General features: G+C 43.8%; 1 protein-coding gene across 2 annotated transcripts in view; it reads left to right on the forward strand.

Moving 5' to 3' along the window:
• SUFU (SUFU negative regulator of hedgehog signaling) overlaps positions 1 to 27,838 on the forward strand; it is an 89,356-nt gene that overhangs the window by 47,423 nt on the left and 14,095 nt on the right. The window contains exons 6-10 of one of the 2 annotated variants that reach the window (XM_030276312.4): positions 734 to 806; positions 5,335 to 5,491; positions 6,955 to 7,066; positions 17,719 to 17,853; positions 19,280 to 19,418. In XM_030276312.4, coding sequence (XP_030132172.1) covers positions 734 to 806; positions 5,335 to 5,491; positions 6,955 to 7,066; positions 17,719 to 17,853; positions 19,280 to 19,418 — 616 coding nt within the window. The remainder of the gene's footprint in view (positions 1 to 733; positions 807 to 5,334; positions 5,492 to 6,954; positions 7,067 to 17,718; positions 17,854 to 19,279; positions 19,419 to 27,838) is intronic. The other variant, XM_030276313.4, reaches the window with a different exon arrangement.

The following is a 27,838-nucleotide window of genomic DNA, read 5'->3' on the forward strand; positions in this document are numbered from 1 at the left end:
CACTGTCTAAGACTGACTTCTGCAGTCTGGCTGCACTATGACCCAAAGTGAAGTCTCTGAGTATTTCATCTTCACAGTAATCTGTTTTCTATCACCTTTGTTGGGGAACACCTTGAACCTTCCAACTTTTATTGCTAATGATAACAAAGATTTCCCTGAACCATCTGAGTAATTGGCAATTAAGTGCCAACTGACCAAAATGTCTGTTGTGATAATATTTATCAGAGCAATATGCTCTTTGTGGTACTGAATGTGATTGCCAATCTTGCCAAAAGTGCAGTCCCACTGGGACCCTGCTCTATTCTTAGATATGTAATAGAGGAATAAACCTTGACTCCATTCCTTGCCCATCTTTCTTTGACTCTAACTGGACTTCACAGTCCCAGTTTGTTTCCTGTAAGATTAAACCCCATCTCAGTCTTGTGTGAGTGAGGGGGCCTGCACAGGGGATAACAGCCTGTGTCAGTCCTGACTGCTGTGCATGTCTGGGTGGTGCCAGACACTGATCAGATTAACTCCTAGGTCATAGAGAGCTTTTATTATTTATTTATTTATTTGGAAAATGTAAAGGGCAAATGCATGCTTTGGGGTGTATACACCACACAGAGGGGTTTCTAGGCTTATTTTAAACCCTTATCTTGTGCTTCCTTATAGTACAGGTCCATTCTGAGGACGCTGCTGGAAAGTTCTAATTAAAGGGCTTGTTTGGTTCATTACCTGTCTTTCTTTGTAGAGCTGGAGGCCCCTGGCTGATAACAGACATGCGAAGAGGAGAGACCATATTCGAGATTGACCCACATCTGCAAGTATGTCTTTAGTTTATAAAATGTCATGTCTCTTGTAGTAGCCAACTGTTATAAAACAGTTCTAATATTTTCTGTAAAGGTGCTTGGATCTTTTCAATGTTTGTAATAATCCAGGAAAAGTCTTAGAAACTCTTTGCTCTCTTAGAGGTGGTTCAAGAGGGACATGTCCAGCGCCACATGAATGGCAGTTCTAGGAAGAAAGATAGAGAAGGGAGACCAGGAAAATGGAATCTCCTATAGGAGACAAATTGGTAAAATTTGGACTGGATGTTTTAGAAAGGAGGAAGAAAGAAGATGAAAGACATAGAATGGTACACCAGAAAATTCCTCCTTTCTTTTATATGCAAGTGTAAGGAGACATAACATGCAGAAAACTCAAAACTAAGTACTATTTTTTTCACAGCAAATGTGACAGTGTAGCTCATTCCTGTGGGATACCACTTGGGGCCAAGTAGTTAGTGTGGATTGAGAAATGATGGGAACCCAGAATGCAGTTGTTAATAATCCATACAGGAAGAGATATTAAACCTTCTTCTTCAGAGTTCAATTTAATTTTTGAAATTTAAAGATAAGAATAGGACCTCTATGGAGAGACTACTGTACAATGAACTTCTCCTGATCCATGCATTTGGGAGACAGTTCTGCAATCCTTTCAGCAGAGCTGGAGTACATGGGTCCCCAGCAAATCCAGTGTGGTGCTGGCCATGTTTCAGTGAATCACTGAGTATTTGCCTTTAACAGAGAACTTATGGCTCAGCCTGGTAGGGCACGTGCAAATGTGCATGTTTTGTGCAAGCATTTGCTTATGGTCTGCATGTCTGTATCTGATTATTCTCAGTTGCTTCACAGCATCTTTTACTTTGAAAGCATAAGAACAAAACCAAATTCTACTTTTACTGGTTTTCAGGATTTGTTAATCTAGAATAACCCCAGTCTGAGAAACACAAAAAAATGTTCCACAAATGTTCCACAATATGGGAGCTAATACAACTGAAAGTCCCGTAAAGTTTTTAGACCTTCCAGAATCTTGCCTTCTCCCCTCCTGGAGGTGTTTCTGTTGTCTGCACACTGGTGATTCCTAATGATAACAAGGTTTTCTTCAATTTACTGTAAATGAAAAATAGCTCAGCTTACTGGAATCTGAGTCAGCCAAGGCAAGTTAAGGCAAATAAAAGAGTACCTCTGCCTCACCAGTGTGTCCTGCTGCTGAAAGCTGCTACGTCTGTGGTCCTTCCGGACTTCCTCACATTGAACACATTCCTGTTTCTGTTCTCTCTTGCCCTTGAAGAAGTGCAGATGGGCAGGTGTGTGTGTACACACCTCCCTGCTGCTCTGCTGCTGCAGCCCCCAGGGATTCATAGAGCAAAATCCACCCCTGAATCCCACAAAGAGCCTCTGCTGAGTGCAGGGAGTAAGGCTGTGCCAGGTTGCCTTCAGCCCTGTCTTGTGCCTTCTGCTCTAATTAGTGGGGAAAGGATAAAGTGTCATTTTCTTGGTGTTGGTAGAGGGTGTGTGAGACCACAAAGGCAGCAGTGGAAGAGAGGTGGAGGGGAGGGAGGGAACAGGCAGAGAAACTGGACAACTTTCTTGGGAAGCCAGCAAGCATGTTGTCTGCCTGGGAAGCAGGCAGAGCTTGTTTGGAGGCTGCATTGTGTCTTGTGGGAATTGGTTGAGGCCTAAACCCAGCCCTGGCAGCAGCAGCTGTACTTTCTGTTCGGAGTTGCTGAGAATGGATCCCAACTAAGATGTCATCCCAGGATGTCGGCAATTAACACTGTGGCAACGCTGGCTGTTTTCTGTTCAGCCAGGCTTCCCTGTAGGCCATTCAGATTTCCCTGGCAGCACAGTCAAACAATTCCTGTTGGTCCCCAGCTCTGTGCTGATTCTCAGTGCTTTGCTTCTGTTTAGCAGATATCTCAGAAGAGAATAAAGCTGATTTGAATTTCCTGAGTTGTGGTTGCTGCTCTGCAGGTCACACTGCAGTGCTCTGGCTCGTTTAAAAAGGGATCAATGACTTAGAGCCTCAGAGCATCCCGCCCACATGCTGAGAGGAAAATGGGACAGAAATATCCTTTCTTTGAGGAAGGAAAGAGCTGAACCTCCTTTGCCCTGGGCTCCTCCAGCCTCCTGTTCATGCTGCCCTTTCAAGGAAGGAAGAACAACTCCTCAGACCAGGCAAATCTTTGCTGGCTAAAGGTGGGGTTGAACTGGGCATTGCCAGAGCTATAAGTCTACACCGATTGGGGTTTTTTTGACTTTTCCCCTTTTAACATCAATACTTGCAAACATTATGAAACAGGCATGCAAATTAGGCTGCCTTAAGCCAGCTCGTTTCCATCAGCTCCCCTTGATCTCCAAGGGATGCCAACAGAGCAGCACTTCTTCCCCTGAGGAAGTGCTCTGCAAGCCAGCTGAGCTGCAGATGAGAGTCCTTCCCCCTCCCCAAGGCTCTTCACTCTGTCCGCAGGGTCTGGCTGGGAGTGGGGCCCTGGCTGCAGGGATGGGGGAGCAGATCCCACCAGAGCCTCACAGTCCTCTGGCCTCTTGTTCTCCCTGCTCGAGAGCAGGTTTGGGGGCTCTCCCATGCTTCCCCAGTGACTGGGATAAAAAATAACTTTGCTGACAAGCTACACCACCCCATGCCAGCTCATTTGGGTCCTCACAGAGCACCATGGAAGGTTCCCAAAGAAGCCACGTGCTAAATCTCACTTAGAGCATTGTCTGCATATGTAGGAACGGATGTATTTTTATTTCTTTCCCCACAACTTCTATTTCTGGGTGACACAACTAATTTTATGTTTAGGATAAAACAAAAGAAAATAACAGCAGATTTATTATTTCTCAGATTTTCCTATTACGTTTTCAAGAAGCCAGTTTCCCCTGATGCTGAAGGAAGATCCTAACAAGGGGAAAAAAACAGAAGAAAGGCAGTTGCTTGAATGCTTAAGTCTAAGTCAAGACTGCTGTGGTCCTGCACTCAGCCACAGGCTCCCACTTCAATTTTGGGCCCAAGAGCGGGTTTTGGGAGATGATCCAGATGAAAAAAAAAAGTTGGCTCAAGGGAAGGGATAAGAGCACATGGAGGAGGGTGGGACTGCAGTCATTGCAAATTACATCAATTTAAACCGCTGTGCAACCACACCCTGAATGCTTGTGCTTATCTTTGAGCTGCTCAAATCCTCTCTTAAATGGTCACAAGAACAGGCAATGCTCTTCCCAGGGTGCAGCATGCACAGCTGGGCAAGGGGAGGGATGTATGTTGGTTAAGTCTGGAAACTGTTTCTTGGGGACAGGTTTTGCAAACAGCAAAATGTTCGCACAGTCTCTTATCTTCAGTAGCAGTGTCAAACCAGAAGGTACTTGGAGTGGAGATACCCTCTCCCACTGTGTATGACACCACTCTGCTCTCTCCTCAAATTTTCGAAGTTTCTTGGGACTGCCTGCGTTTCGAGGTGACACAGATGTATGCAGAGAGACTGCAGATCGTGCTGGTGCCACCGAACAGTACCAGAGGCAATACCCCTTCAGAAAAGGGGGAAGCAAGCCTGGCTGGTTCGGTGCCAGGGAAGAGGTGCCAGCCCTTCCTCGGTGTAGCCCAGCTCTGAGTTTGTTCGGCTCAACATTACCCCCTTGTGGGTCACAGGTGGAAATTCAGACTGGTGCCATGTCCAAGAAGGTGGAACTTCCTGTAGAAGTTTTGTCTGTAACTTAAGGCAGTCTTGCTGGCAGCAGATGCACATGTCCTTGAGAAAATGACTGTGCCTGAGAGCATCCAGCTGCTTATGATGGGTGTGTGACACCTTCTGAGACCCAAACACTGGTTACGTGCTTGGAAAGTCCAACTTGCAAGGGAGGGAATTTGTTTATTTTCCAATAGAGAAAGCTATGCAAAAGCTTTGACATTGGGAACAGACCTATGTCTCTTTGCACATCCAGACTTGTATGTTTGTCCTTTGTGGGACACCCCAGCACATTGGAAAGCAGGGATTCTCTGGGCAGTTTGCAAATGAAGAACCCATGTGAATGATGAGTCTCTCTGTGAGCTGTTTTCATTGTGGTACACTTTGGTAAGGTTGGTAAGAGAACTTTGATTATTCAGGGGTTTGTTATCATTGACATATAAGAGATTGACTGCCAAGCTGTGCTTCGTGCCATAAATATTTCAAGTTGGTGTAAATCACTGCTAACACTGAAAGAAGCAATCCTGCACACCCCAGGCCATTGATTTCCACTTTTCTCTCCCCCTGCTTTGTGCCTGTCAGGGCCATGTAGTGAAGCAGTGGGGACAGGGTGGGATTTCAGACCAACTTGATATGGAAAAGGTTTGTTCAGTTCAGAGTGGCTTCCTGATTTGGTTCAATGTGCAGTTGCTGTTTGCTGACACAGCAAAGCACAGGGTCCAGAGAGTGGAAATTGGCCACAAAAGGGGATCTGCAGGAGCTGTTGAAGGTTGGGCTGCACCATGGTGGCTCCAGCTCCGGCTTAAGCCACGCTCAAAAAAAGTCTTGGTGTTTTGAATCTTTTCAAGCAGGAGAGAGTTGACAAAGGGATTGAGACAGATGGCTCAAACCTGAGTGGAGTGAGTGCCAAATGTGCCTGGGATGACCTGAGCCGGCCACCAGAGGATGATGAAGACAGCAGGAGCATTTGCATTGGGACCCAGCCTCGGCGGCTCTCTGGGAAAGGTAAGAGGTGCTGGGCCAAGTCGCCATCACAGCCTTTCAGCTTCTGTTCTGGTGGGGCTGGGCAGTGCACTGAGTCATGCTGCATCCTCGAGTTCATAACAAACTCCACAGTCATTGGGAGGCTTGGTGTGTCTCGGGGCAGCAAAAGGGATTTTGGTCTCCTTGAAGAAGGCAGGAGAGAGGAAAAGAGTTCTTGGCATTATTTTGTCTAAACGAATCTGCAAAGTTAAACTGAGCACCTGCTAAAACCAGGACTGTAAACACCTACAAGGTGAAGCAATTTCATTTTCCCAGGCTGTGTTTCCTTATTAACATTATCCCTTCTTGGGAAGCAAGTTGGACTGATGCTGCACATTGCTGCAGCTGAACTCAAGGAATTCGTGCAAATACAAAACTCTAAAAAGAAGGATTAAAAAGCTGTGGAGTTTCTCTTTGCAGTGAGATGCCTTCTCAAGGTAGAGATGTCATAGCCATTACACAGGTTTGAAATTATGCATATTACTTTTCAAATGGGTGAAGCAGCATTAAATTTGAGGGCTTGAGATTTCCTGGAATTAACAATGGTTTCCACAGGAATGGCATCTGTTCTTAAATCCATGGTAAAAAATAGTTAAATGCATACAGCATTTCTTCTGGCTTCTGTGCAAATATTTTGAACTGCACTGGATCTAAAAAGGCTGTTTTGCCTCACTCTTGAATTTAAAAGCCCAGGAGAGGTATACATGATGAAATTTGTGTATCCTTCAAAAGATTTTAAAATAATTTGAGGGGGTTTTTTTCTACCTAATTCTCATATTTCTCAAAAATAGATGAGGAAACTTCTAAGAAAGGCAGGAAAGCTTCCTATTGAAAGTATTTGGCCAGTAGACATTTCAGAAAAAGGCGGAAGTAAAAAGACTACATCTGAACTGCATAATTTGCAGCTTATTTTCAGATGCGAGCTTGAGGCTAAAGGTTGGCCTGCATAAAAATCCCTCCCTTTGTGAATCTTGTTGTAAATTAATCAACAGATTTCCGAAGGCAATTGCAAAAAACTTGGAAACCTTCAAACATTCATTTGGGAAAGGAACAAATTCCTGTTATGCCTAATGGGAAAAATTATTTCCAGTACAAAAGTTTGGAAGTGTCAGGAGGTTCTATGAGAGTTACAGAATCAAAAAGCACCTCACTTATGAACAATTATAAAACTACTCAGAATTTCTTCATAATGAGGACTCAGTACCAAAGATCCCAGCTCTCCTTGCCTGATGTAACAATGAAGCCCAAACAAGGGAATTCAAGCTGACATTATAAAGTGAAATAACTCTTAAGGAAGTTCAGGAAGTGCAGTTAAGTGTTACCCCATAACATTTCTACACTTCTTTCTGAAGGGGAAGAGTTTAGCTGAGACACACCTGATAGCTTCTTGTGTCTGTGTTGTTTCTGGGAATTCTAAATCATGTTAAAAAATATTCTCTTTGCAGATACAGAGCAAATCAGGGAGACTTTGCGGAGAGGGCTTGAAATTAACAGCAAACCTGTCCTACCTCCAATCAATGCACAAAGACAAAATGGGTTGAACCTTGACCGAGCACCGTGAGTTTCACCCTACACATTCACATGGTGGCAGAGGGACGCTAAATAGCTCAGCACGGAAAACAAAAGTTAAAGTTGGGTGGGAAAAGACTTGGCAAGGGGAAAGGAAAACTGGCAGTGAACACTTGCAAAGTGCAAAGATAGGGGGAGAAGAGTTTTTCAGGTTGGATAAATGGGCTAGTAGTCAGGAGGTCAGCTTTTTAGAGGGGTTTTGGACAAACTGCTAATGCAGAGTGGCTCTGACTGTTCTGTAGAACCTGCTGTTCATGGTTTTCAGTGTTTGAATTCAGACTGGAGTGATTCCTATAAAAAGTACTATGCTGAAAAGTGCTATGGTATCAGTAGAGATACATGGCATAGGTGACAGCTGATATTTTTTCCAGAGTATTTTGTTTTCAAGCTCATAATTGCAAACCTATTGATTAAAATGTTGATTTTTCTTCTTTTTTTAATTGACTTTGATCTTGCCTTTTTAAAACAGGTGGGTTCTGTCAGTAATTACATGCCAATAACACCTGGGTCTCTAATAGCAGTAGTCTAACAGATGATTTAAGTGGGACTAGGGTGCCCCATTGATCTCGCTTATCATTTGACTTAAGTGAATCTCTAGGAAATTACCTGTGGTTTCAAGCCATCTATAGTATCTGCACATCTGTCTTTCTGGCTTCTCCCCTTCCCCTTGTAGACTTCAGGTGATAGTTCAGTGCCTTCCCATCAATTTTAATGTTTTCATCTAAATTATACAGAAAGACATGCATCTTTGCTGCAGTATTTCTTCTTGGTATTTCCTTTGGTTTCTTAGTCTCTGCCTTCCGCTTTCAAGAGTAAAGAGCATCATGAAATCAGCACTTCCCTGTAGTGCCAGGCAGGGACAGCACCCTGGTCTGTTTCAATTCCCATTTCATTCTTGATTCAAACATTTCATGGCAAAAATATTTCTTGTTGTTATCCTTGTTACATTTTGTGGGTGACTTCCAATTTGCCAAATAAATGAATGTTTATGAGTTGCCTAATCTTTTGGGCGAAGTATTATGTGTCAATTGCTGATTCATTTTGCTAATATGTAATATGAGATATAGGTACTTATATTTTAAAAAATCTCAAGTGACTTTATTATTGCTTTAGGAATAATCTTACTTTTCCCATATAGTAATTATATGGAGTCAAATTCTGATCTGACTCAGGTTTTGAGTAGTATTTCTCTGCCTGCAGGTTGGTCACATTGGACCATTGGTTGGTCCCACTGGCCCCACTGAAAAAAATAAAAAATTGTACCATGCAATTTGCACAAATCACACCCAGCCTTGGAGAGCTCAAAAGCACTGGGCAGGATTTCTCACAGATGCTGGGCTCGTGCATGCATCTGCTTGCCCAGTGTAAGCTCTGAGTCCTCAGTGGTTGAGGGTGACCACAAACATTTTGGGTGCACATCAGGTCAAGGAGGCAGCTGATGGGTAAACCTTAATGCTGGGTGGCAGTTGTTGCTTAGATAAGAGAGCTTTACGTTATTCAGGGTGAGATAAACAGAGATACATTTGAGACAGAGTGGTGAAAGGTTAGCAGAGCTCTAAGATGAGGCACACAAATATTTACCTGGGTTTTTAACTGTTCTGAGACAGAGGAAGGCAGGTCAAATTCAGGGCCTCACATCTGTGACAGTGTTCTTTGTTGCAAATCTCTCTTACCTACAGCAGCTGCACACTCACCCTGCCTGAAGCCTACAGGGTAGGAATGGCTGGTTCCCAATGTTTGCCTCCTAGGAGGTCAATACATTTCTCTGATGTCTGTGGTTACCACCGGGGAAACTGATAGGTCGCCTGTTTTTCCATAAGCACTTCAGTTAAGGAAAGACAGCTATCAGCTCTGTTACTGTGGTGATACTATTGGAGGGATCGGGAAATCTCAGCTTAAAACAGCAGTGTGTCCTAATACTTTCTTCCTCCATCTTACTAGCTGCTTTGAGAGGAGTTTGGGAAAGGTCTTTTTCTCCTTGTGCAGTTGCTTCTCCTCTCCATGTAGCAGATGCAAAGGGGATTTGTTCAACGCATTGACCATACCAAAAGGGGTGGTTTTTGCTGGAAAGCAGTGTTTACTTACAACCTCTGACTAACTAGTACTTAAATCAGACCTGATGATTACTCTTACTGTGGCTAAAACTGATCAGTCAACACATTTTCCAGAACAGCATGGTATAGATGAAGCAGAAGAGGAAGATCTTGTTATGTCTCCGCCTTCCTTAATACACTGTCTCAGCATGTCTCATGCATTTGAGCAGAATTGCTCAATGTGCAGTAAGTACAAGAGCATGATATGGAGACTCTCATCTCCAGCTGCTGCACAGGAATGTAACTGAGGAGCTCAGCTTTTGCATGCAGTAATGTATCTACATCCATGTTCCCTCCAGGTACCTGCAGGGGTAAAGGCTGAGACACAAAAGGCACAAACCCAGTGCAGCTATAACTCTTTCATAGGACTTCTGAGCACCTGAGATGAAGGACATTTCTGTACATAGATCTAGTCCTTCTGGTGCAATCCTTGCTTGCATTGCTTGGGCCTGGTAGGACTGGGACTCAGGTCTGTCCTTCGCTGTAAATCTTGTGTAATCTTGTGTAATCAAAGAAAAGTAATTTAACTATTGAGCTTCAGTTCTGAATCTATAAAATGGGACTAATAACAATGTCATCTTCTTGAGGCACTGCAAGGATAAATATGTTAATGATTATGAGGTGCTGGCTGATGGGAAGCAGGCTTGTGTGTAATCATATCCTGCACTGTACACACCAGATCATAAAATATCAAACCTGTGGTTCTTTGCAAGAGTCCTGTGAATAACTAGTGTATTAGAAGTTCTTTAGGAACTTGACAGAAACACTCTCTTGGGGCATGGCAAATTGTTTAAAATCTGCTTTCCATAGGGAGCACTGCAGAACTCCAGGCTGTCAAATTTGGACCCAACTGACAGTAGGATGTTAAAGTCTGACACAGACTCTAAGGCCTTTATGCAGAAGAAGAATGTGCTGTTTATTTATCATGGATTTGCAACCACCAACTGCTTTCCTAGTAGCTTTCTTCCCTTCTTTTATCCTAACCCTACCACCCACACACAATAATCTATCAAGGTTTAAAGCAGCCAACCTGTTCTGCATTCAGCATCACAAATAGTATCAGAAACACTAAAGCTTTTGAATATTTATTTGTATAAAATGTAGAGGATCCAGATTCTGTATAGATTTCCCAGTCTTTGTATAGTTACAGTTTTCAGTGCTTATGCAAAAACCTCATATTATTTGGTTGCAGATAGGGCTTGATTCAGTGTTTTGGCTCCAGCAAAGCATATACTAACATGTTGAGCATGCATATTACCAGTTGTTCACTGTCCCAGAGTCCTAAAAAAATGTTCCTTTGAGAAAAAGCTGGTTTCTGTCAAAACCCTGCTGGGCAGCTGTAGTACTTTGATTCATTAGTGTTATTACCGTAGACTGTGTAGCCCTTTTTCTCCTAAGGATATGAATAAAAGCACACTTAAAGCTTAAAACTGCATTGGACATCTGTTTCTCAAAATGACTGTTGGCTCAGTTCATAAGCAGCCATTAAATCAGTTTGTACGTATTAACAAAAGAACACGTGAATTAATCTTTGGAAACATGACTAATCATTTTGAACATAGGTAACTGAATACTCTCAATTACCACTTGGAAAAATAAGACGTGCATGAATACCAGTGTGCATTTCAGTGGTGCATTATTTGTTTCTTAGGACCCATCAGCTTAGTAGGTGCTGCTGAGACACACAGAAAGGCAAGGCTCCCAGTCTTCTGAATTGTGCAGATTGACTCTTGTTGGATACAGAGAACTGTTACCCGTAGGGGATGTTTAAATGTCAGACTAAACACTGCTACTGTCAAGACCTCAGTGGGCTGGAAGCTCCAGATGTCAAAGTTCAGTGACACTTGTGGAGTCTTGCTTCGATCACTATTTAATTTCTTGATGCAATAATTTCTGGGGCCGAGTCTTTGGTTGTCCCTGGTAATTAGCTCTGTGCTCTCCTGTGCAGTAGGTGAGTAGTATCTCCATGTTGCAGATTAGGACAGCAGAGTTAATTTTTCACAGTTGCAGTGAGAGCCAACACTGGGATAGGGGAATTCTTGACCTTTTCCACCCCTCAAGGGCCCCCTTGATCATGCAGCATTGCTGAAATTGATGTTTTTCTGCCTCTTGGCTGACTCAGACTGTTCTACTGTGAGTTGAGGCATGGAGTAAAAACCTAGTGCTAGCACACTGCATTACTGCATGTGTTGAAGCTAAAATTATCTGTGATTGTTGCATTTCATTGTGCCAGAATTCAGGTGTGCGCACGCACACCCAGTGTCTGATCATTAAGTTTGAGTGATAGAAAAGGGTCTCCCAAGTCTGTATTACTTTGATAAGGCTTTTCCATCATGTCTCTGCTGTTTTTTACTCTTCCCCTTCTCAAGAAGGACCAAGTGGTGTGGTTCACATGCCTGACTCTCATATTTCTGTCTGGGATTTCCCAGGTAATTGTGCTGGTCCCTTATGTATGATGTCCCATTTGTCCAGGGACCCACAGAGACCTCAAGTCCCATCTGCATTCAATTTCTAGGCAGAAAGACAGTTCGAGTCTAGGGAAACCTGAACATATGGTAGCCCTGTGGCCATGTGCTAATTCCATCCAGCCCTGAACAGCTTCCAGCTGTGCAGGGAAATGAAGGCAGGTTCCTGGCAGAGTAGGGAACAACCCTCCGGCAGGTGGGGCTGGCAGGACTGTCCTGGCAGTGACCTGCTGGAGCTCTGCACTCTTGAGCATCTCAGGTGGTTGCCCTCCCCTTGTTGGAAGAGGGAGGAGTTGTGTCACTCCAGAATTCCTCCTGGGATAACCCCAGACTATCACATGGTGTGCCTGGTTTGGAGCGCATGAGTAACAGTGGCACTGCTTCCAGGGCTGGAGTCCACTGCTCCTGGAGTTCCTCTGACTTGGTAAATAGGGCACAGGGATATCGCCTGTCAGGGAGCAGCACTGGGTTAATGCACATTAACAAGCTCCATCTGAGCAGCATTTCTGAGGAAGCTCTGACGGTAATACCAAAATGTAGGATTTGCTTGGAGGCGAGTCTGCACTTTGCTTCTCCCAGTTGCACTGGGTTTTCATTCTGCTTTACTTGGGCAGAGGGGAGCTGTTGTCTTTGTAGCTGGTTTCCTGTCTTCAGTTCTTGGAGGCAAACTTTACATAAAGAGGAGCATTTCAGCATTCTCTGAAGCTGTCTGGTTCTGGCTAGGCTTTCTGATTCTGCAACCACTAAGCAGTAAGTTTCCAATCCAGTCCTGCTTATTTAGGCATGCTCTCTCATCGAGTCGCTATTCAGTGGTGTCCTGGTTGAGTCAGGAATGCTGAATGGAGGGAGGCAATATACTTTAGGGAGTGTCTCAGTGTGAGGCTGAGTGCTGGGTGACAAGATTGCAAACTAGAAAAGTAAATGTCTGGAAAACCAGTGTCAGTAAAAGTGCAAAGCAGTCACCATGCTAATAATTTGCACTCCTGCATAGTTTTCCCCATCTAAGAATCCAAAAGTGCTTTGCAAACATTGACTTAATCCTTGCAATGTCCCTATGTAGAAAAATGTCTTGATTTTACAGACAGGGAACCTGAAGCATAAAAGAGTTGTTTGACTTTGCTCACTAATCTGCAGGGTGCCAGTGGCACTGCCTAAATCTCTCAATTCCTCAGCTGCAGGTCCTGGAACAGTCTGGCCCCTACAAGCTCTGACAGTGGTTATTATGCAGCTTTCCAAAGGGATATGTGAGTGGCAAGAAGATTGTTGCTACTGGCATTGTCCTAGCAGCCCTTCCCTGCCAGGAAATGCACATAGAACATCGTCACCATCCTGTTTAACCAGGCTGAGGAGCACCCAAGTCTGAGCACTTGAAGTAGGCTTGTCTCAGTGTGACCACAGCAGGAGCTGTGTAACCATGTCCTCCCCAGTCCTGCACTTGCCTCTGTGCATGCCTGACGGTGCTGTAACTCTTTGTGCCAAGGTGCTTAGGGCTCTTTCCCACAGCTGCTGGTTTGTCCTTCAGGGGAAACTGTGGGAAAGAGACTGAAAGATTGTTGGCACTTAAGTGATCTTTGACCATATCTTCATGAGGGAGTGAGGAGGTTTGAAACAGCCACGGTTGGAAAGGGAAGAAGGGGGAGTGGAAGGAGGGGGCGGGTGGGAGGGGAAGAAAGGAAAAGTGGCCCGACCTTTCTCTCTTGGCTGTGCAAGCCTGCACTGATGGTTTGCATTTGCTAACTCACAGTACTGAATTTTATATGGAGGGACAAGGAGCAATGACAGAAACTTAACTTCAGTGAGGCAGTGGGCACCCACTGCAGGAAAGAGCCCCTGCCATGGCCAGCTTCCAACAGCATGTCCTTTGTGATTTCAATACCTGGCAGGGTAGCTTGGAAATGCAGCAAAATTATGCTCCATATCAGCAACAGAGCTTAGAGGGGAACTGAGACATCCTTCCTTGACAGATCCATGAGATCAAGCGCTCTGATTATAAAGCAAAGTGCAAATGCAAGAATAAATAAACCTTTCTTAATCCAATCAACCTGGTTATTCTTGAATCCCATAAAATAACTGCCAGTGGTTACTTGAGAAGGAGTTGCTATAAACATGACTTATAAGGAGGGGACATCCAAACTTTGTGCAACCCAGTGATTGCATTGGCTATTTTCCAGGATCCCCACAGGCTGCTGCTAATTGGCATCAAATTAAGCAGGTTACAGCCACCCTCGTCTTTAATACAAAGAGAGGGCCCCTGGGAGGCTACAGGTTCCAGCGTGTGGCCTTCTCACATCAAGGAGGAGCACAGCACACTTGGGGTTGAGTCTCCTCAGGCCCTTTCCCCTTGTTGACAGATCTGAGGAAGCTGCAGGCCACACTGGATACCTTTACAATGGCTTCACCACCCTCTCTTTCTTAGAAAAAGAGAAAAAAAAATAAAATATGGATTTGGTTAAGTTCTTGTTAATCAGCATTCATGAGACTTAACAAAAAAACAACAAACATAATTTCCTCCCTCTCTCCTCCACCCAGAAGCAGACTACTGGTAAAACTGAAGCTGGAAAAAATAGTTGAAAGTCAGCTAAAGTCACCTTGGTAACTGCAGCAATACACTTGCCCAGAACAGGAGACATCAAACCCAACTACAAACAGCTTTAAAGAAACAAAAAGAATGTAATCATCTAAAGAATTAATCTGACAACTGCCCACGTTTACACCTCCCACAAGCTCCCAATCAGAGGGAAACGCGCTTTAATCTCCTCCAACTCCCCTCCAGTTTCACAAAACACTAGATGTGCAGTCTTTAAACTGGGGCATTTCCGGCATGCTGCTTCCATTTAAGTCTGCTGCCTTTCCTAATGCAGCAGCCCTGGCTTTTGCAGAGTTGTTTTTTCTGGACACTGAGAAACATGAATTTTTTTTGTGGGGGTTGGACAAAGTATTAAATCTGGCATAGACAAAGTTTGCAACATTTTTTGTGATAGTCAGCTAGATCTTAGTCATAACAAGTAAAACTCCGCTGACTCTTGCTGCTGATTTATTTGGTGATGGGATGGAGGAAGCAAAGACTTACGGGTAACTGACAGTCGTTAAACCAGGGATGTTAGTGTTAGAAAGCAAACTTTTTCTACTTTTTTTTTTCTGAGTCTGAAAACTACAAGCTGTGGATAGCAATGTGTGTTAGGATATGAGCTTTTTATTAATAACAACCTAGAGGTCCTTTTGACCCTTTATCTGAGTGATCACCCTTTGGAAGGGTCAGCACAAGGATTTCCTATCCCAAAGAGAGAATTTTAATGGGTCTTTCTTAGTCCCTGTGTCATGTGACATTTTTCTGAGTCTGAAAGTGATGGCACTGTGACCTCCTGATGTGTTATGTGCATTCCACTGTATTCAGTTCTTGTTTAGAAAGGTCTGCCTTAGACAGAAGGTTATTTGGTTTCTGCTATTGGAGTTTCACCCTTAATTTTAAATACCTGAAATTGTGTGAGCTCTTCTGAAGGGAAATAAGAGACAGAGAGTATGAGTATTTTGGAAAGGATTAATCCTTTCATATCATTCACAGTATTAACTACCATTTTGCTTCACCTTTTTGACAGAAGGGCTGGTTACTTATTAATGTGAAGTCATAATTATTGACAGCCGTAAAGTCATGACAGTTCCATTTGATAGTTATACATTAGTCAACATCTTCTCTTGAGCATGTAATGACAAACAGCATTTACTGGTTTTAATAAGACTCAGAAAGCTTTGCCCCTTGCCTCCAGAATTATTGTCGTCATTCCTATTATTGGATTAACAACCGGAGGCTGTTTACCCTCCGGACTGCAGCCCCCATTGTGCTCGCAGCTGTACTGGCTAGCATGGTGGAAACCTAAAAACCAGCCTTCAGCTCGGAGGCATTGGTAGTCCAGGGCTGTGGGGAGCTGTCCTGCAGCTCTCTGTCCTGTTGAAACACAAACCTCACACCATGGATCGCCTGTGAGGCTGTTCTGGGATGTCCCCATGCCTGGCATGCTTAGAGTCCGGGTGAGCAGGGCACAGTCTCTTGTCTGTAGCAGTAACATTGCTGTAAAACTCCTGATCCACTCCACAGTGCCTAAACTCTGGAACTGCATTAGGAGTGCAAGTTTATAGTTTGCTTGAAAATCATGCGTTGCTAATGGCTGACCCTTTTGGTAGGGGCTGATGAATGATTGGAAGCTGTAGACCACAGGCTGACTTTCCCACAGCTCACTGTGTATATAAGATCTGATAAGGAAGTTGAGACAAAGCTTAGCTTAAGGTCAACTGATCATTAATCAACTGTAACTGCACTTCTCAGGTAATCAGCCTGAAAAATGCTGGCCTGTTCCACTCTTTGAAGACCCCACCTAGAAAGAGCTATAAAATGTTTGCTGAAGTAGATTAAATACAACTTTAAGTGCCACACATATACTACAAAGCGTGTTGTGTCTTTGCTTCAGGGTTAACCCACTAAACTGACACTCTGCTGACTCTCAGTCCCCCAGCCCACCCTGTGCATAAGCTGTATGCTGGTGTACCATGTCCTTGCTGGATACATTACCACTTTTGTGTGTTGCTAAAGAAGAAGATAGGGCATGTTTTGATAGTTTTTATCTTGCAGAGAGTTGAGCTGCTCTGGTGTCTTTTTTCTGAATGTCTCTGAGCTGGCCATGTAGTGTATTTGAAGGTTGGACCATGAGATATCAGAGTTTAGCTGTTTCAGAGTGGGCAGCTCAGCAGCATGGGCGAAGGGACTAGGTAGGAGGCTGTTTCCACCTCAGGTGGGACTAGGTGACCTGGCAGAAGCAACAAGCTGATCTGCACTGGAATTCCCACTGAACTGCACTACTATGTGTGTGGCTGGTGAGAGTAATTTTGGGACAATTCTCAAAGGTAAAATCAAGTAAAGGTATCATCTAGGTCAGCTCACGAGGGTGAAGCTGATTCTTTACAATCATTTCCAGATGTACACTGAAGACAGTTCAGCTTGGATGGAGAAGGGATCCAGGCTTGTTTTAACAGTGTTCTCAAATAGAGCCACAGCTTGATAGCCTTGTTTGGCTTTTGATCCTTGTGGCACAATGGAGATACATGGCAATGTGGAATCTCAGTGCCCTCCTGCTTTCCCTGTCCCTCTCCTCTGGTGATTCTGTACTGTAAAAACTATCTTCACAAAGTCTTACCTCTATTAAATTCTTGTGGAATGCCAGGTGACAAAAATATAGATCCCTTATCAGACACTTCTCATCAGTCCATGTCATCCAATAAAGTCATGACCAATCCTGTCCTTTATTCTTTGTTCCAGACTGTCAAGTATGGGATTATGCTGATGCTCTTTGAACATATAAAGTGTTTATAGTCAAGTATTTTGAGGTAGATCGTTTTATTATCTAGAGGATTTGGTCTGGCATGAAACAACATAGTCATGAAACAAAATAACCGTGTTGTAGCTTCAGAATATGCTGGTCTTGCAGAAATGAAGGAATAAGAAAGTAAAGTTACCATTGTCCTAAAGCAGCCTGACTTACAAGGGAGAAGAATCTGTGAATCTCTTATTTGTCACATGGAGAGTCTGTCTTTTGGCTGTTGCACTTGATGCTGGTGGAAACAGGAGATTCTCAAAGCCTTTTGGTTGAACTGTGCAAAAAAAGCCACAAAGGACTGGAAAAGTCTTTTCCTCCGGGCCTCTGCCTGAAAAATCCTGAAGATAAAGCAAAAGTAGGAGGAAGGACACACCTGGTAATTCTTCCAAATAATTTCATAGTGTTTGGAGTTTTGGAGACTTTAGTTTTGCTGCAGTTCTTTCCAGAATTGTGTTTTTTTGGTTGTTTTTTTTTTTATAGTGGGAGGAGATGGACCATGTATATGCATTGATTCAGATCCTAGGTTGTCAAATCAAGGTGAAGAGCTGCATGCTGGGACTGATAGTCTGAGTGAGGCTGTATCTCTGCAGGAGTGGTGAAAACTCAGATGTGTCTTTGTCTTCATAACAGTTTTTCCCTGTATCCTTCCATATTTGCAATCACAATAGCACACAGTACTGGAATCCTGAATATGTGCATTTTGTCTGTTCTCTCAGAAGCCGTAAGGACAGTTTGGAAAGCGAGAGCTCAGCAGCCATCATTCCTCATGAGCTGATCCGCACAAGACAGCTGGAGAGTGTGCACCTGAAATTTAACCAGGAGTCCGGAGCGCTCATCCCCCTCTGTCTAAGGTGAGTGAAGCCATCCTCCTCCACAGCCTGTGCTAACATGCTGCTTTTGCCTTGTGGCATTGTTTCACCATACAGACATGCATGCAATAGGTCTGTAAAGGCCGGAGCTTAGATATTTTGCCAAAACACATTAGAAACAGATGATTCTTTGCATGATTCTGTGCTCATCACGTTAAGATTGTTTCTCATTCTTTTTATGTCCTCCAGTGTCTTTTGAGTGCTGAAGCAGGACAGGGTTAGTATAGGGTTTTTTTTATTAGTATAATCTAGCAACCCTGTGATAAAGAAGGGATGTCTTAACATACTCTGTCAAAGAAATCCCTTAAGTTATTCATTCTGACTTACAGACTCAGATAAGTGGTTGTGCAAAACCTGTTTGCAATCAGTTTATGCATACAAGTGTGGGTTTTAGACAAATTGTGTCACATGACTGAAGGAGCAACACATTGTGTGCATACTCTACACATTTTCTTTTGAAGGTTCAGTCTGTGCATATCTGTGGCTTCTAGTTTTCCATAATTTCAGCCAGCATTATTTTTAAAAATCCCTGCGCAAATGTTCTAGTATCTTAAGATAAAGATGAACTGTCATGTCAGGACAAATGATTGTAGGTGATTGAGTTACTTTTGCTTAATGAGTTACATGTTGGTAGTATCAGAGTTATCAGCAGCAGGTGCACACTTGCCTGGGCCTGTGGAGAAACCAATGGGAAAGTTAATGCAAACATATTTTATTTTACATCACAAATGAGTGAACAGTCTGTCCTGATCAGTTAGCTCATCTGACCAGCAGTAACTCACCAAGCAACTGTGACTCTGGTAGGCACTAAATATATTACCTAGAGCTTTCCCTCTTGCATGTTAGAAGCCAGGCATGGCTGTCACAGATGCTCTGAGCCAAAATACCAGAGCCATGATTTTCCCTTGCACTGAATTAAAAAAGGGAAGTAATACTGTATATGGTTGTGTATGTGTGTTTTCTATTGGCCTAATAATACAGGTGACATTTGTCAAACACCAGGACAATTGATTACTAGGTATTGTCACAGAAATGAGCCTTCTTAGAAGTGCATCTTCACATTCCCACACGATGTGGAGTCTCTTCTGTAGTTTCCATCTGTCCCCTCCTTTATATACATCAGCACCTCATCATGGGGATAGGCATGAAGTGGGATTTAGATGTATTCTAGCTCTGTAGCAAGGTCCTGAGATTAAGGAGGAAGATGAGGGGTAGCTCCCTGCCTCAGAAGGAGGCTTATCACCTGCTCTTTGAAGCAAACCATTCTTATATTCCTGAAAAATAAATATTTGCTGCCTTCAAAATAGTTTCCCATGCTGATGGCAGAAACAGTAGTGATGTATCTCCATTGTTGTGTTGAATGCTGCACATGCCCTCTCAACTCATGCACATGTGTTTCTTTCCCCAGGGGGAGGCTCTTACATGGACGGCACTTTACATATAAAAGTATTACAGGAGATACAGCAATCACATTTGTATCAACAGGAGTAGAAGGAGCCTTTGCTACAGAGGAGCACCCCTATGCAGCCCACGGACCTTGGTTACAAGTGAGAAAGCCTATCTCCTGTTTTCCTCTTTCCTCCTTTACTGTGACCTAAAAATTATCTTGCTAAGGGCTTATATTGTTTAAAAGTGTAACAAACCTGTGTTTTCTGCTGCACCATCTCTCATAGCTCTTGCACAATATTTTCAGTAATTATGGCCTCAAAAAATAATGGTGAAATGTTGCTATTTATATTAGTGGAACTCAAAAAGATAATTGACTGGAAAATTCAGACATAATCTGTGAATACAGTAGTATCCATTTCCTGAAGTTGGTGAACACTTTACAGGCTGTATTTATTCTTGATTTTTTCCAGAAAGGAATTTGGGGAGGCAGAGTGGAATGACCTAAACAAGAATGGAGACAGGGCAGATGAGCTAGAAAGCTGTGGGACTGTGATCCTGCAGAACCAAGATCTCAGTTTGACATCATCCCTAATGGGAGAGCAGCACAGAGAGCAATGCCTTTCAGTTTTAGCTCTTTTCTATTGATTCTTTGATAAAAGCTTGTGGTTGCTTGAAGCACCCACACATTTTTGCACCCACATGTTCTTGGTGTCACAGATTTTCCCTGGAAAATCCCCATCTGCTTGGAGTTGAGGGTCAGCCCTAGAGCAGTGATGCACTAATGATCTGACAGTGTAGCACTGTTCTATCCTTGAATTTCTTTATGGTTATAAGCATATTGTGAAAAAAAAATCTTGAGGGAATGTGTTAATGCAGAAAAGCCCATTTCTGAGGGACTATGTGTGCAGTACATCTCTGCTTTCACTGTGGCATTCCTGCTTCCCCTTCTGTTTTGAAGACAGGGGGTTGTTTCAGCATTGCAGTGTTGCAGTTAGCTTTCCAATGACTTGTTTTCAAGGCATTCTGCAGGCTGCATTTGTACGTCTGGAGGACATCATACCTTGGAATCTGTGTGACTTGTAAAGGAACTGATCTCAGCCAGAACCATCTCGTGTAGGGATTTTCAAAGAGCCTTCTTTGATTGTTCTGACTGGAAAGTGCAATGCTCCTATAATGATTAACAGCAAAGAGTCAAGTTTAAGGGTGGGTCATTTGCTGTTGGTTCCTGTGCTTGCCAACACACGATACACAGGATCTTGTGACTGTATTAACTCCAAACATGAGTGTGTGTTTGCATTTACATCACATCTTGAGATATATTGATGTGTAGAGTAGTCAGGTAACCTCTAAACAGAGAAGAATGGCAATCATTATGTCACCATACAGACATGTTAACTCTTATGAACCTGGCTATTTTCATGTCTCTTATTTTGGTGCTGAAAAATGTGCAAGATTTTTGGAGAAGATGGCATGGAAAGTTGAAGAATTGCTGGCTCAGGTGATGGGGAGAAGCAAGTTCCCTTGCTTGTTTCCTACACAAGGCCAATGTATTGGATCTTCTTGTCTGACAACCAGCCCTGCTGCTGGCCCTTTCCCTGTCCTGTGTTGTGTACAAAGGACGACAAGCTGAAGGGGGGAGGAAGGGAGGCCAAAAGCAGCCTGGGACAACAGGAGTAGCACCCGGTTGTGAGATGTGGGAGTGTCTGAGACTCTTGGCTTAGTATGCAGGGGAAGACTTGATCCATGCTCAACCATTCCTTGTGGTGTTGGGAGCAAGGGAGGGGGAGGTTCATGTGGCTTTGCTTCAGAAGTAAAAGAAGTTGTGGTGCATAAAATTTCCAAGGAGGCGAGCTGTGTTTGGTTTAATCCATTGCAGCCTGGGCTGGCTGAGTTGGCAAGCCCTGCTAAGCTTTCACAGCAAGGCCCAGAGAGGATTTGCCTCCTTCCTTGCTTGGGACCCCAGGCACAGCAAAGAGCTCCAAGGAGAATTGGTGGCTGAAAGCACATTACTGCAATACAGGGGCATGTTGCAAAGACAATTACTGTGGAGAAGAGGAAACATGGCAGGCTTTTCCTCCTGTGGACTGTTTCCCTCTCTTAGGGTAGAAATAAGAGCCTTAAAAATCCCAGCTTCAACTCTGCAGCAGCCAGAGACTGACTTCTCTTGAGTGTAAGTTTTGGTGCAGTGAGAGCCCAAACCTGCAGACTAAACACAGTACCTCCTGTTTACATCTTGTGGGCTGGAGTGGAGCGTGTCCAAGGTGGGACAGGCCCGAGAGCTGCTGTCTATCAGCCCCCGCTGCCCAGGCTGAGCAATGAGCTGAGAGTCACTGGGCTCTGGTGGAGGGTTAGCAGATGACAGGAGTTTGGCATGTGCCAGCACCATTCTGACCAGACAGGTGTCCATATCACCACCACAGCTGGTACTCAGTGGGAACTGTTTTTGCAGTCTCAGCAGAAAAAGTAAGGAGTCATTAGACCAGAGAGATTGTACGCCCCATTTCTATCAACAGTCTTTCCAGGTCACGTTTTAGGCATGTTAGTAGGGGAAGCCTGTCCTGCTGCTGCCCGTGCTCTGGGGATGATTAGATTATTTCATTCTCCAGAGCTGTCAAATTGGCACCTTTCCCAAGTACTTGGATTTTTTTTTTTTTTCATTTAAGTAACATTTAATTAGTTCTAAGAAGCTAAATTCTATTAAAGGTCTAAGCATGTTAGGCTGGTTTATTTCTGAACTCCTTCCACTATGTCATGTATTGTTGAATAGGGAAATTGCTTTTACTCAGAAATGTACAAACATATTCAAGAAGTCCTCCTTGTTAACACTAGACTACTGTTTATATGCTAGTTACTGTGGCAAAGTCTCTGATGTGTAACACTTGAATTAACATTACACATGATCAAAGGCTTCTGCGGTTCTTTCTTCCACTCCCCCCTTCCTTCAGTGCTGTGACTGCAAAGCCCCCACATTGCCTCCTAAGCACCTCTTCTCTGCTTTCCAAGGGGTAGATGTTCCAGATGCACAGGGAAAGGCTGTGCAGGAGGTGTCTGGACCACATTGGAGGGTTAAGGATGCTGATCATGCAGACAGACTCTAACATAAACTGCCCCACAGTGACATTCGTATTTGTGGTGGAGCGTCCTTGGTCCAACATCTGAGCTGTGCCAAATGTGCAATTCATCACAGATTGACCTTGTTTGTCTCTAAAACATTCCCAAAGCAAGGTGAGGTTGTGCGTGTGTTCTCTCTCCCTCCCTTACTTTTGTTCCGACAGATGATAGAGACGCTCTGTTGAAATGTGTTACTGATCAAGCCCGTCCCAATAAAGTTGCCTGAGCCTTTAATACATATTAATATTATCCTGGGGTAGTTTGTGTCAAAGCCTGTCAGCATGCATCATCCTTTGGGAATTACCATCATTAAGTCTCCAGCGATGGGAGTCAGGACATGCTTCTGCAAAGCTCCTCTGCTTTTATGTGGAGCTCTCTGCCTGTCTAGCACAAAGCAGGCTGTTCTCCCTTCCTGCCTTGCTCACCTGGGCTGCTTACTCTCCCCAGAGGGGAGAAGGAGGTTTGTTTAACTCTACCTTTAGATAATTTCTGCTCCTGCAGCTTTAGGCAGTCATTGTTCTAGGCAAGAAGATGACATTCAAGCCTTTGATCATGTGCAACGTACATATTACGAATCAGATGCTACTGCAGACTCTGACATACAAGCCACTACAGTGCAGTAAAACAAACCTATAGTTAAAGAGTCCTCGTTAACTGTAAAATCTAGCACACAGAATGTAAGAAATATCTCTGCACTTTAGCCTTGCCCCTGTTACACATGTATATTTCAATGCAGTGTCTAATTGAAGAATCATACATATTTTTAACAGAGTGTGCTTGCCTCATTCACTGCACAGAGATGCAGTGTGTTTGGGGGATGAATCAGGAGCATGGAGTAGACTCTTTCCTGTAGGATTTTCACTTTGTTTATTTGTTAAAATTGGCAAGTGTGTAATGAATGAGGCAGGTAATTGCAGAAAAATCACAGTAGTCTTACAGTGAAGCCTGTTAAATGTTGCCCTGGAGAACTGGGTCCTGTTCCTGCCTCTACTACTCTTATTCCAGAGTCTTAAGATAAAATGTTCTCACCTGGCAAGTGACTTTGTCTTCCTCATTTTCTGGATGCCCAGCTCAAGACCTGAAGATTGATCTGTGTTCCCAGCAACAAGAGGAGGTCAGGAGGAATTCCCTTGTGCATACCTCTGTGCTACACAGGACTAAGTGGATTGGAAGACAGGGATCTGCAAGTCTGATATGGGCACTCACAAGAAGTAGACATTCAGATTCAATGTTTTCTTCACTCATTTTCCTATGTCTGTTCAGAAGAACATTCTTCCAGTCCTCTTGTGAAGAATGCAGTGGATTCAGTGCTTGCCAGGCATTCCAGCTGCACAGATAAACAGCAGAAACAATTTCAGGAAGAGATTAAAATTTGTTCTTGCAGGTCAGGAGAGAGAAAGGATTTCTCTGGGGCAGGGATTCAGCCTGGGAGCTGTGGTCAAAGACCAATGTTCAGCTTCCTGCTGTTGCAGGTTTTCTCTGTGACTTTAAAGTCTCTACTTCCTTGAGCCTCTATTCCCCATCTTCTGTATGGAGGGGAGCACTTCCCTGCCTTGCAGAAATGTGAGGCCAAGCACATCAGAGGCTGAGAGACTGGTGGACTGTAAGATTAGGTACTTCCAATGTTATCCATGCTGGCAGTAGTTGGATGGAGCATACTAAATAAAGGGGAAGAGAGTAGGAGAGAATGGGGAAACAAGGTGAATGATAATGAAAAGAAATGATGACTAATGCTGCATTCAGTGAGCAGAACCATCCTGAGGACTGAGCAGGGCAGAGGTCTTGCTGGAGAAAAACTGCAGGTGATCCTGTGATTACAGATTTGTTTCATGAGGCAGACATGCTGGGGCCAAATTAACGTGGCATAGTTTCTGTGCAGCAGTTTCCAAAGTTTTGTTTGCCCAGCGTCACTCGTCTCTGAGTGCAGAGGGTTTTTTTCCAGGTAATTTACTTGGGTTTGGGACTAATCCTGTTAGGCAGGTGGAGGCTATGGATCATTGGCACTTGGCACCCCCTGATTCTCAGCACAATGTGAGTGTCTCTGTGTGAGCTGAAGAGCTCACAGCAGTAGTGGGGTGTTATCCTATGGCACCAGGCACAGCTGGGGGGCCCTCTGCTTGCCTCCCTTGCCAGTAGGTTTCCAGTGTCCATCTGACAGCATGTGGATGTTAAGGCTGTGGAAATGGGGTTCTCTAGACCCCTTGCCCTTTGTTGTCCCCCGCTTTGGCATCTGATCTGTCCTTCATCCTGTTTTTCTGTGTGTCTGTCTTCCCCTCATCCTGGCCCGTCTCTGCTTTCCTCTCCTCCCCTTCATTCAAGATGGAAAATTCCTTCTCCTCCTCCTCCACATGGTCTGATTTCCAGCAGAAACACTAAGAGTGCTGGAGAGTTTCCCTGCTATTAGTCCTGATGTGCCTGGTGACATAGCAATCCCTCACCTCTCAGAGGAATGATTAGAGGAAAAATCACTCCTTAACTACCTCTGCCCTATTTTGGGGCAGAGCTGCCCTGGGCTGGGATGTGCTCCATGAAGAAAGACTCTTCATTTCTCATAAAGGCTATGGGCAAACAGTGCTTTCAGAGACTTCTGACTTAGCAAAGCATTTTTATGATCAGGAGAAAGACTTTCCCTCATCCTCCAGAGCACTCGTTTGCTAATCTTCATCACCCTTTTCATAAGGGGTTGTTCTCATGCCAACAAAATTATCATATGAATTTGCTAGTACTGTCAAAATAGACTTTTTCCATAATAACTCTCTCAATTACTTTTCTCCTTTAGAAAAAATCAAAAACAAAAATGGAAAAATAAGTTGAGGCTTAGGACAGCAAGGTCAAACCTTTCATAGAAAATGTTAAATGTGCCTGTAGGCAGGATAGGTACATGGAAGCCGTGGGAAGCATCCAGCATGCAGGAGCTATCAACATGTGCTATCTATGCTGGCAGTCACAGCAGAGAGGGGATTACTGTGAGCAGGGTCATGGGGGATGATCCATTCTTTTGGTTTGGCAACCTAAGTGAAAAATCTGGGAAAGAAGATCAGACTGAGCCCAATCTTTAAATATTTTCAGTTTTTCTTGCTGAAACAAAAGCCTTAAAGAGACCAAAAGCTGAAATAAAATCCTTTTATGTTGAATGAAACCAGAAATAAGAAATAAGAAAGTTTTCTTTAATAAAAACAGGGAAAAAAAATCTGGTTTTGCAGAAAAGAGCTGGAGGTGTTAGAAGTTTGCTTTCTCTAATCAATAATTAAGGGATATAATGCTCGCATAGGGTATGAGAAACTTGTACTTTAATTTCTTTTCTTTAATTTGAACCCCTATTTCTACTTCTTTGCTTTATGGGCACCACAACTATAGGATATTTTGGTTCTTCCTCAGCTCTTCCAATTGGAGTTGTTCCACATCATATAAAACACTGAATTAGTCACAGAGACAGAGTGCACAAGAGAATGACTTTGTTCCGGTAGAGTCGGGACATTCCCCTGGAAATGAGCACATCTGGTTCTTCTCTCTGCTAGACCACATGTTAAATCATTTATGCACATTGGCATAATGGCAGCAATGGAGGGTCAAAGCAACATTTGAAAGAGCTACTCTGATGCTGAAGATGCTCACTTGTAAGTGGTAGCTATGGGTCATGTCCTATATTGAAGACATAGGCTTGATTTTTGGTCTCCCCACATTTGAATAGATGTGTTATTCCTGGCGTGGCGAATTTAGGAACACCCACAAGCTGGTTTGAGTTGTGTACAACTACAGCCTGCTCTTCTCCAAAGCAGTATTTTGTGTCTACTCATGAAATTATTTTTTAGAATGAGTGGCTTCCCAAATTCTTGAGCAGGTCTTAGAAATCTAAACTAGCAGTTTTCCAGCAAGTTTGTTGTGTGCCCCAAACACTCCCCAAAATCTTACTGCATTGTGTTCTTTCCCCTCACAGCTGAATGAGACATTTAATGTAGGATAGAAATGCACCGTTAGAACATGATGATCCTCCCAATGTCAACTCTCCTGCAGCATGTTCTCTAGTACTTTGTCCAGGCTAGCTTTGGATGAGTCAGGTTCTTTCATCCTTCTTAATCTGACTGACTGTCTATCCTGCCACCTAATACCCCTCCCTTGCCATTCAAAGGAGACTTTGATTTTGGCTACTTTGTGTAGGTTGTCTTCCACCCACTTAGTGCATTCCTTGAAATGCCTGTTCTTCCTTTGCTTTTTCTCTGAAACAATTGGATTTGCCTGTTGTCTTGGCTTCCTTGCCAGCCCTTTCCCCAGCTGAGCCAAATTTTAGGTGTTGAATCAAAGAAGCCTTGTCTCCACGGTAGATCTCATCAGTCTGGGCTCTAAGGAGCTCAGGTCTTCAGGACCAACCTTGTGACTGAGAATGTCATGAAAAGATCACACAAGGTCAAAATCTTTCAGTGTCATTCCATATTTCCTCTTCTGGGAGTGTAACATCATGGTGTGAAGCAATAGGCTCCCTGAGGCATCTGTGAGTGGATGTTTCTCTTTTACAAGGGGGTTGTGAATCTCCTGGAAGAGCAGCAGTGGAATTTCCCATCAGAGGTGTTTGTTTCAACACTGGTACCTTTGAGGCTGTAGCGAGAGCTGTGATGGATTCAGGCAGCAAGGTGGCCTTTTCAGACAGTGTCAGGGCTGGCCTGACATAGAAAAAGGTGACAAGACCTCTGCCCTGAACTACTCGCAGCGTGAGCAAAGCAGTGCAAAGAAGCCAGGTCAAGGAGAGAGCAGAGAGGTGGGCTGGGAGTGCCTGTGGCACAACACAATCCCCCCCATCAGGGGATTTTGTTGGTGGAAATTTCACTGGGAAAGGCTGACACAGTTTAACTGAACTGCTGCGCTGACAACAAGAATTAAGCTGAAACATTGAAACATTTTCAGGGCAAAGGACTCATAAAAGTTGCTGGATATTTGCAGATGTAACAGATGACTTGGCTTAGGATACAACTGTCCCACCTGTTCCAGGCATAGCACCCAATGGATGAACAGTTTCTTACAAGGCTTGGTGTGGTTTACATAGGGGTTTATTGCAATGTGTCCTCACCTTCTCTGGTTGGACATCCAGGCCAGCTCTGTACTAAGTCCAGAACTAATAAAACATGGTTTTCTTTCTTTGATAAACCGGCTAGAAAAGCAACTTGCAGTGTTTAATGCAAACAGAGCAGCAGGGCAAAGTGTGTGATTGTTTGGTTCTTCCTAGGTAGGCAAGAAAATTGAGTATTATCAGTGAAAGCCTCTGCTTCAGTGTAACTGGGCCATTTACTTGTGTCTTGCCCTGGGCAAAGCATGTTTCCTTAAGTCAGGCAGAGGTGCAGCTTGATTCCTAGCTCAGCCTCTGAGAGTCTTCCTTGATCAAAGTCTTGCCAGCTGTGCCAGGCATTCAACATTGGTGTGACCTCTGTCCCCAGGAGCCTTTCCTGAGCTGAGAATTTCAATCCTTCACGGCAGT

This window comes from Taeniopygia guttata, chromosome 6 (genome assembly GCF_048771995.1).
Source record: "Taeniopygia guttata chromosome 6, bTaeGut7.mat, whole genome shotgun sequence".
Lineage (NCBI taxonomy): Eukaryota > Metazoa > Chordata > Aves > Passeriformes > Estrildidae > Taeniopygia > Taeniopygia guttata.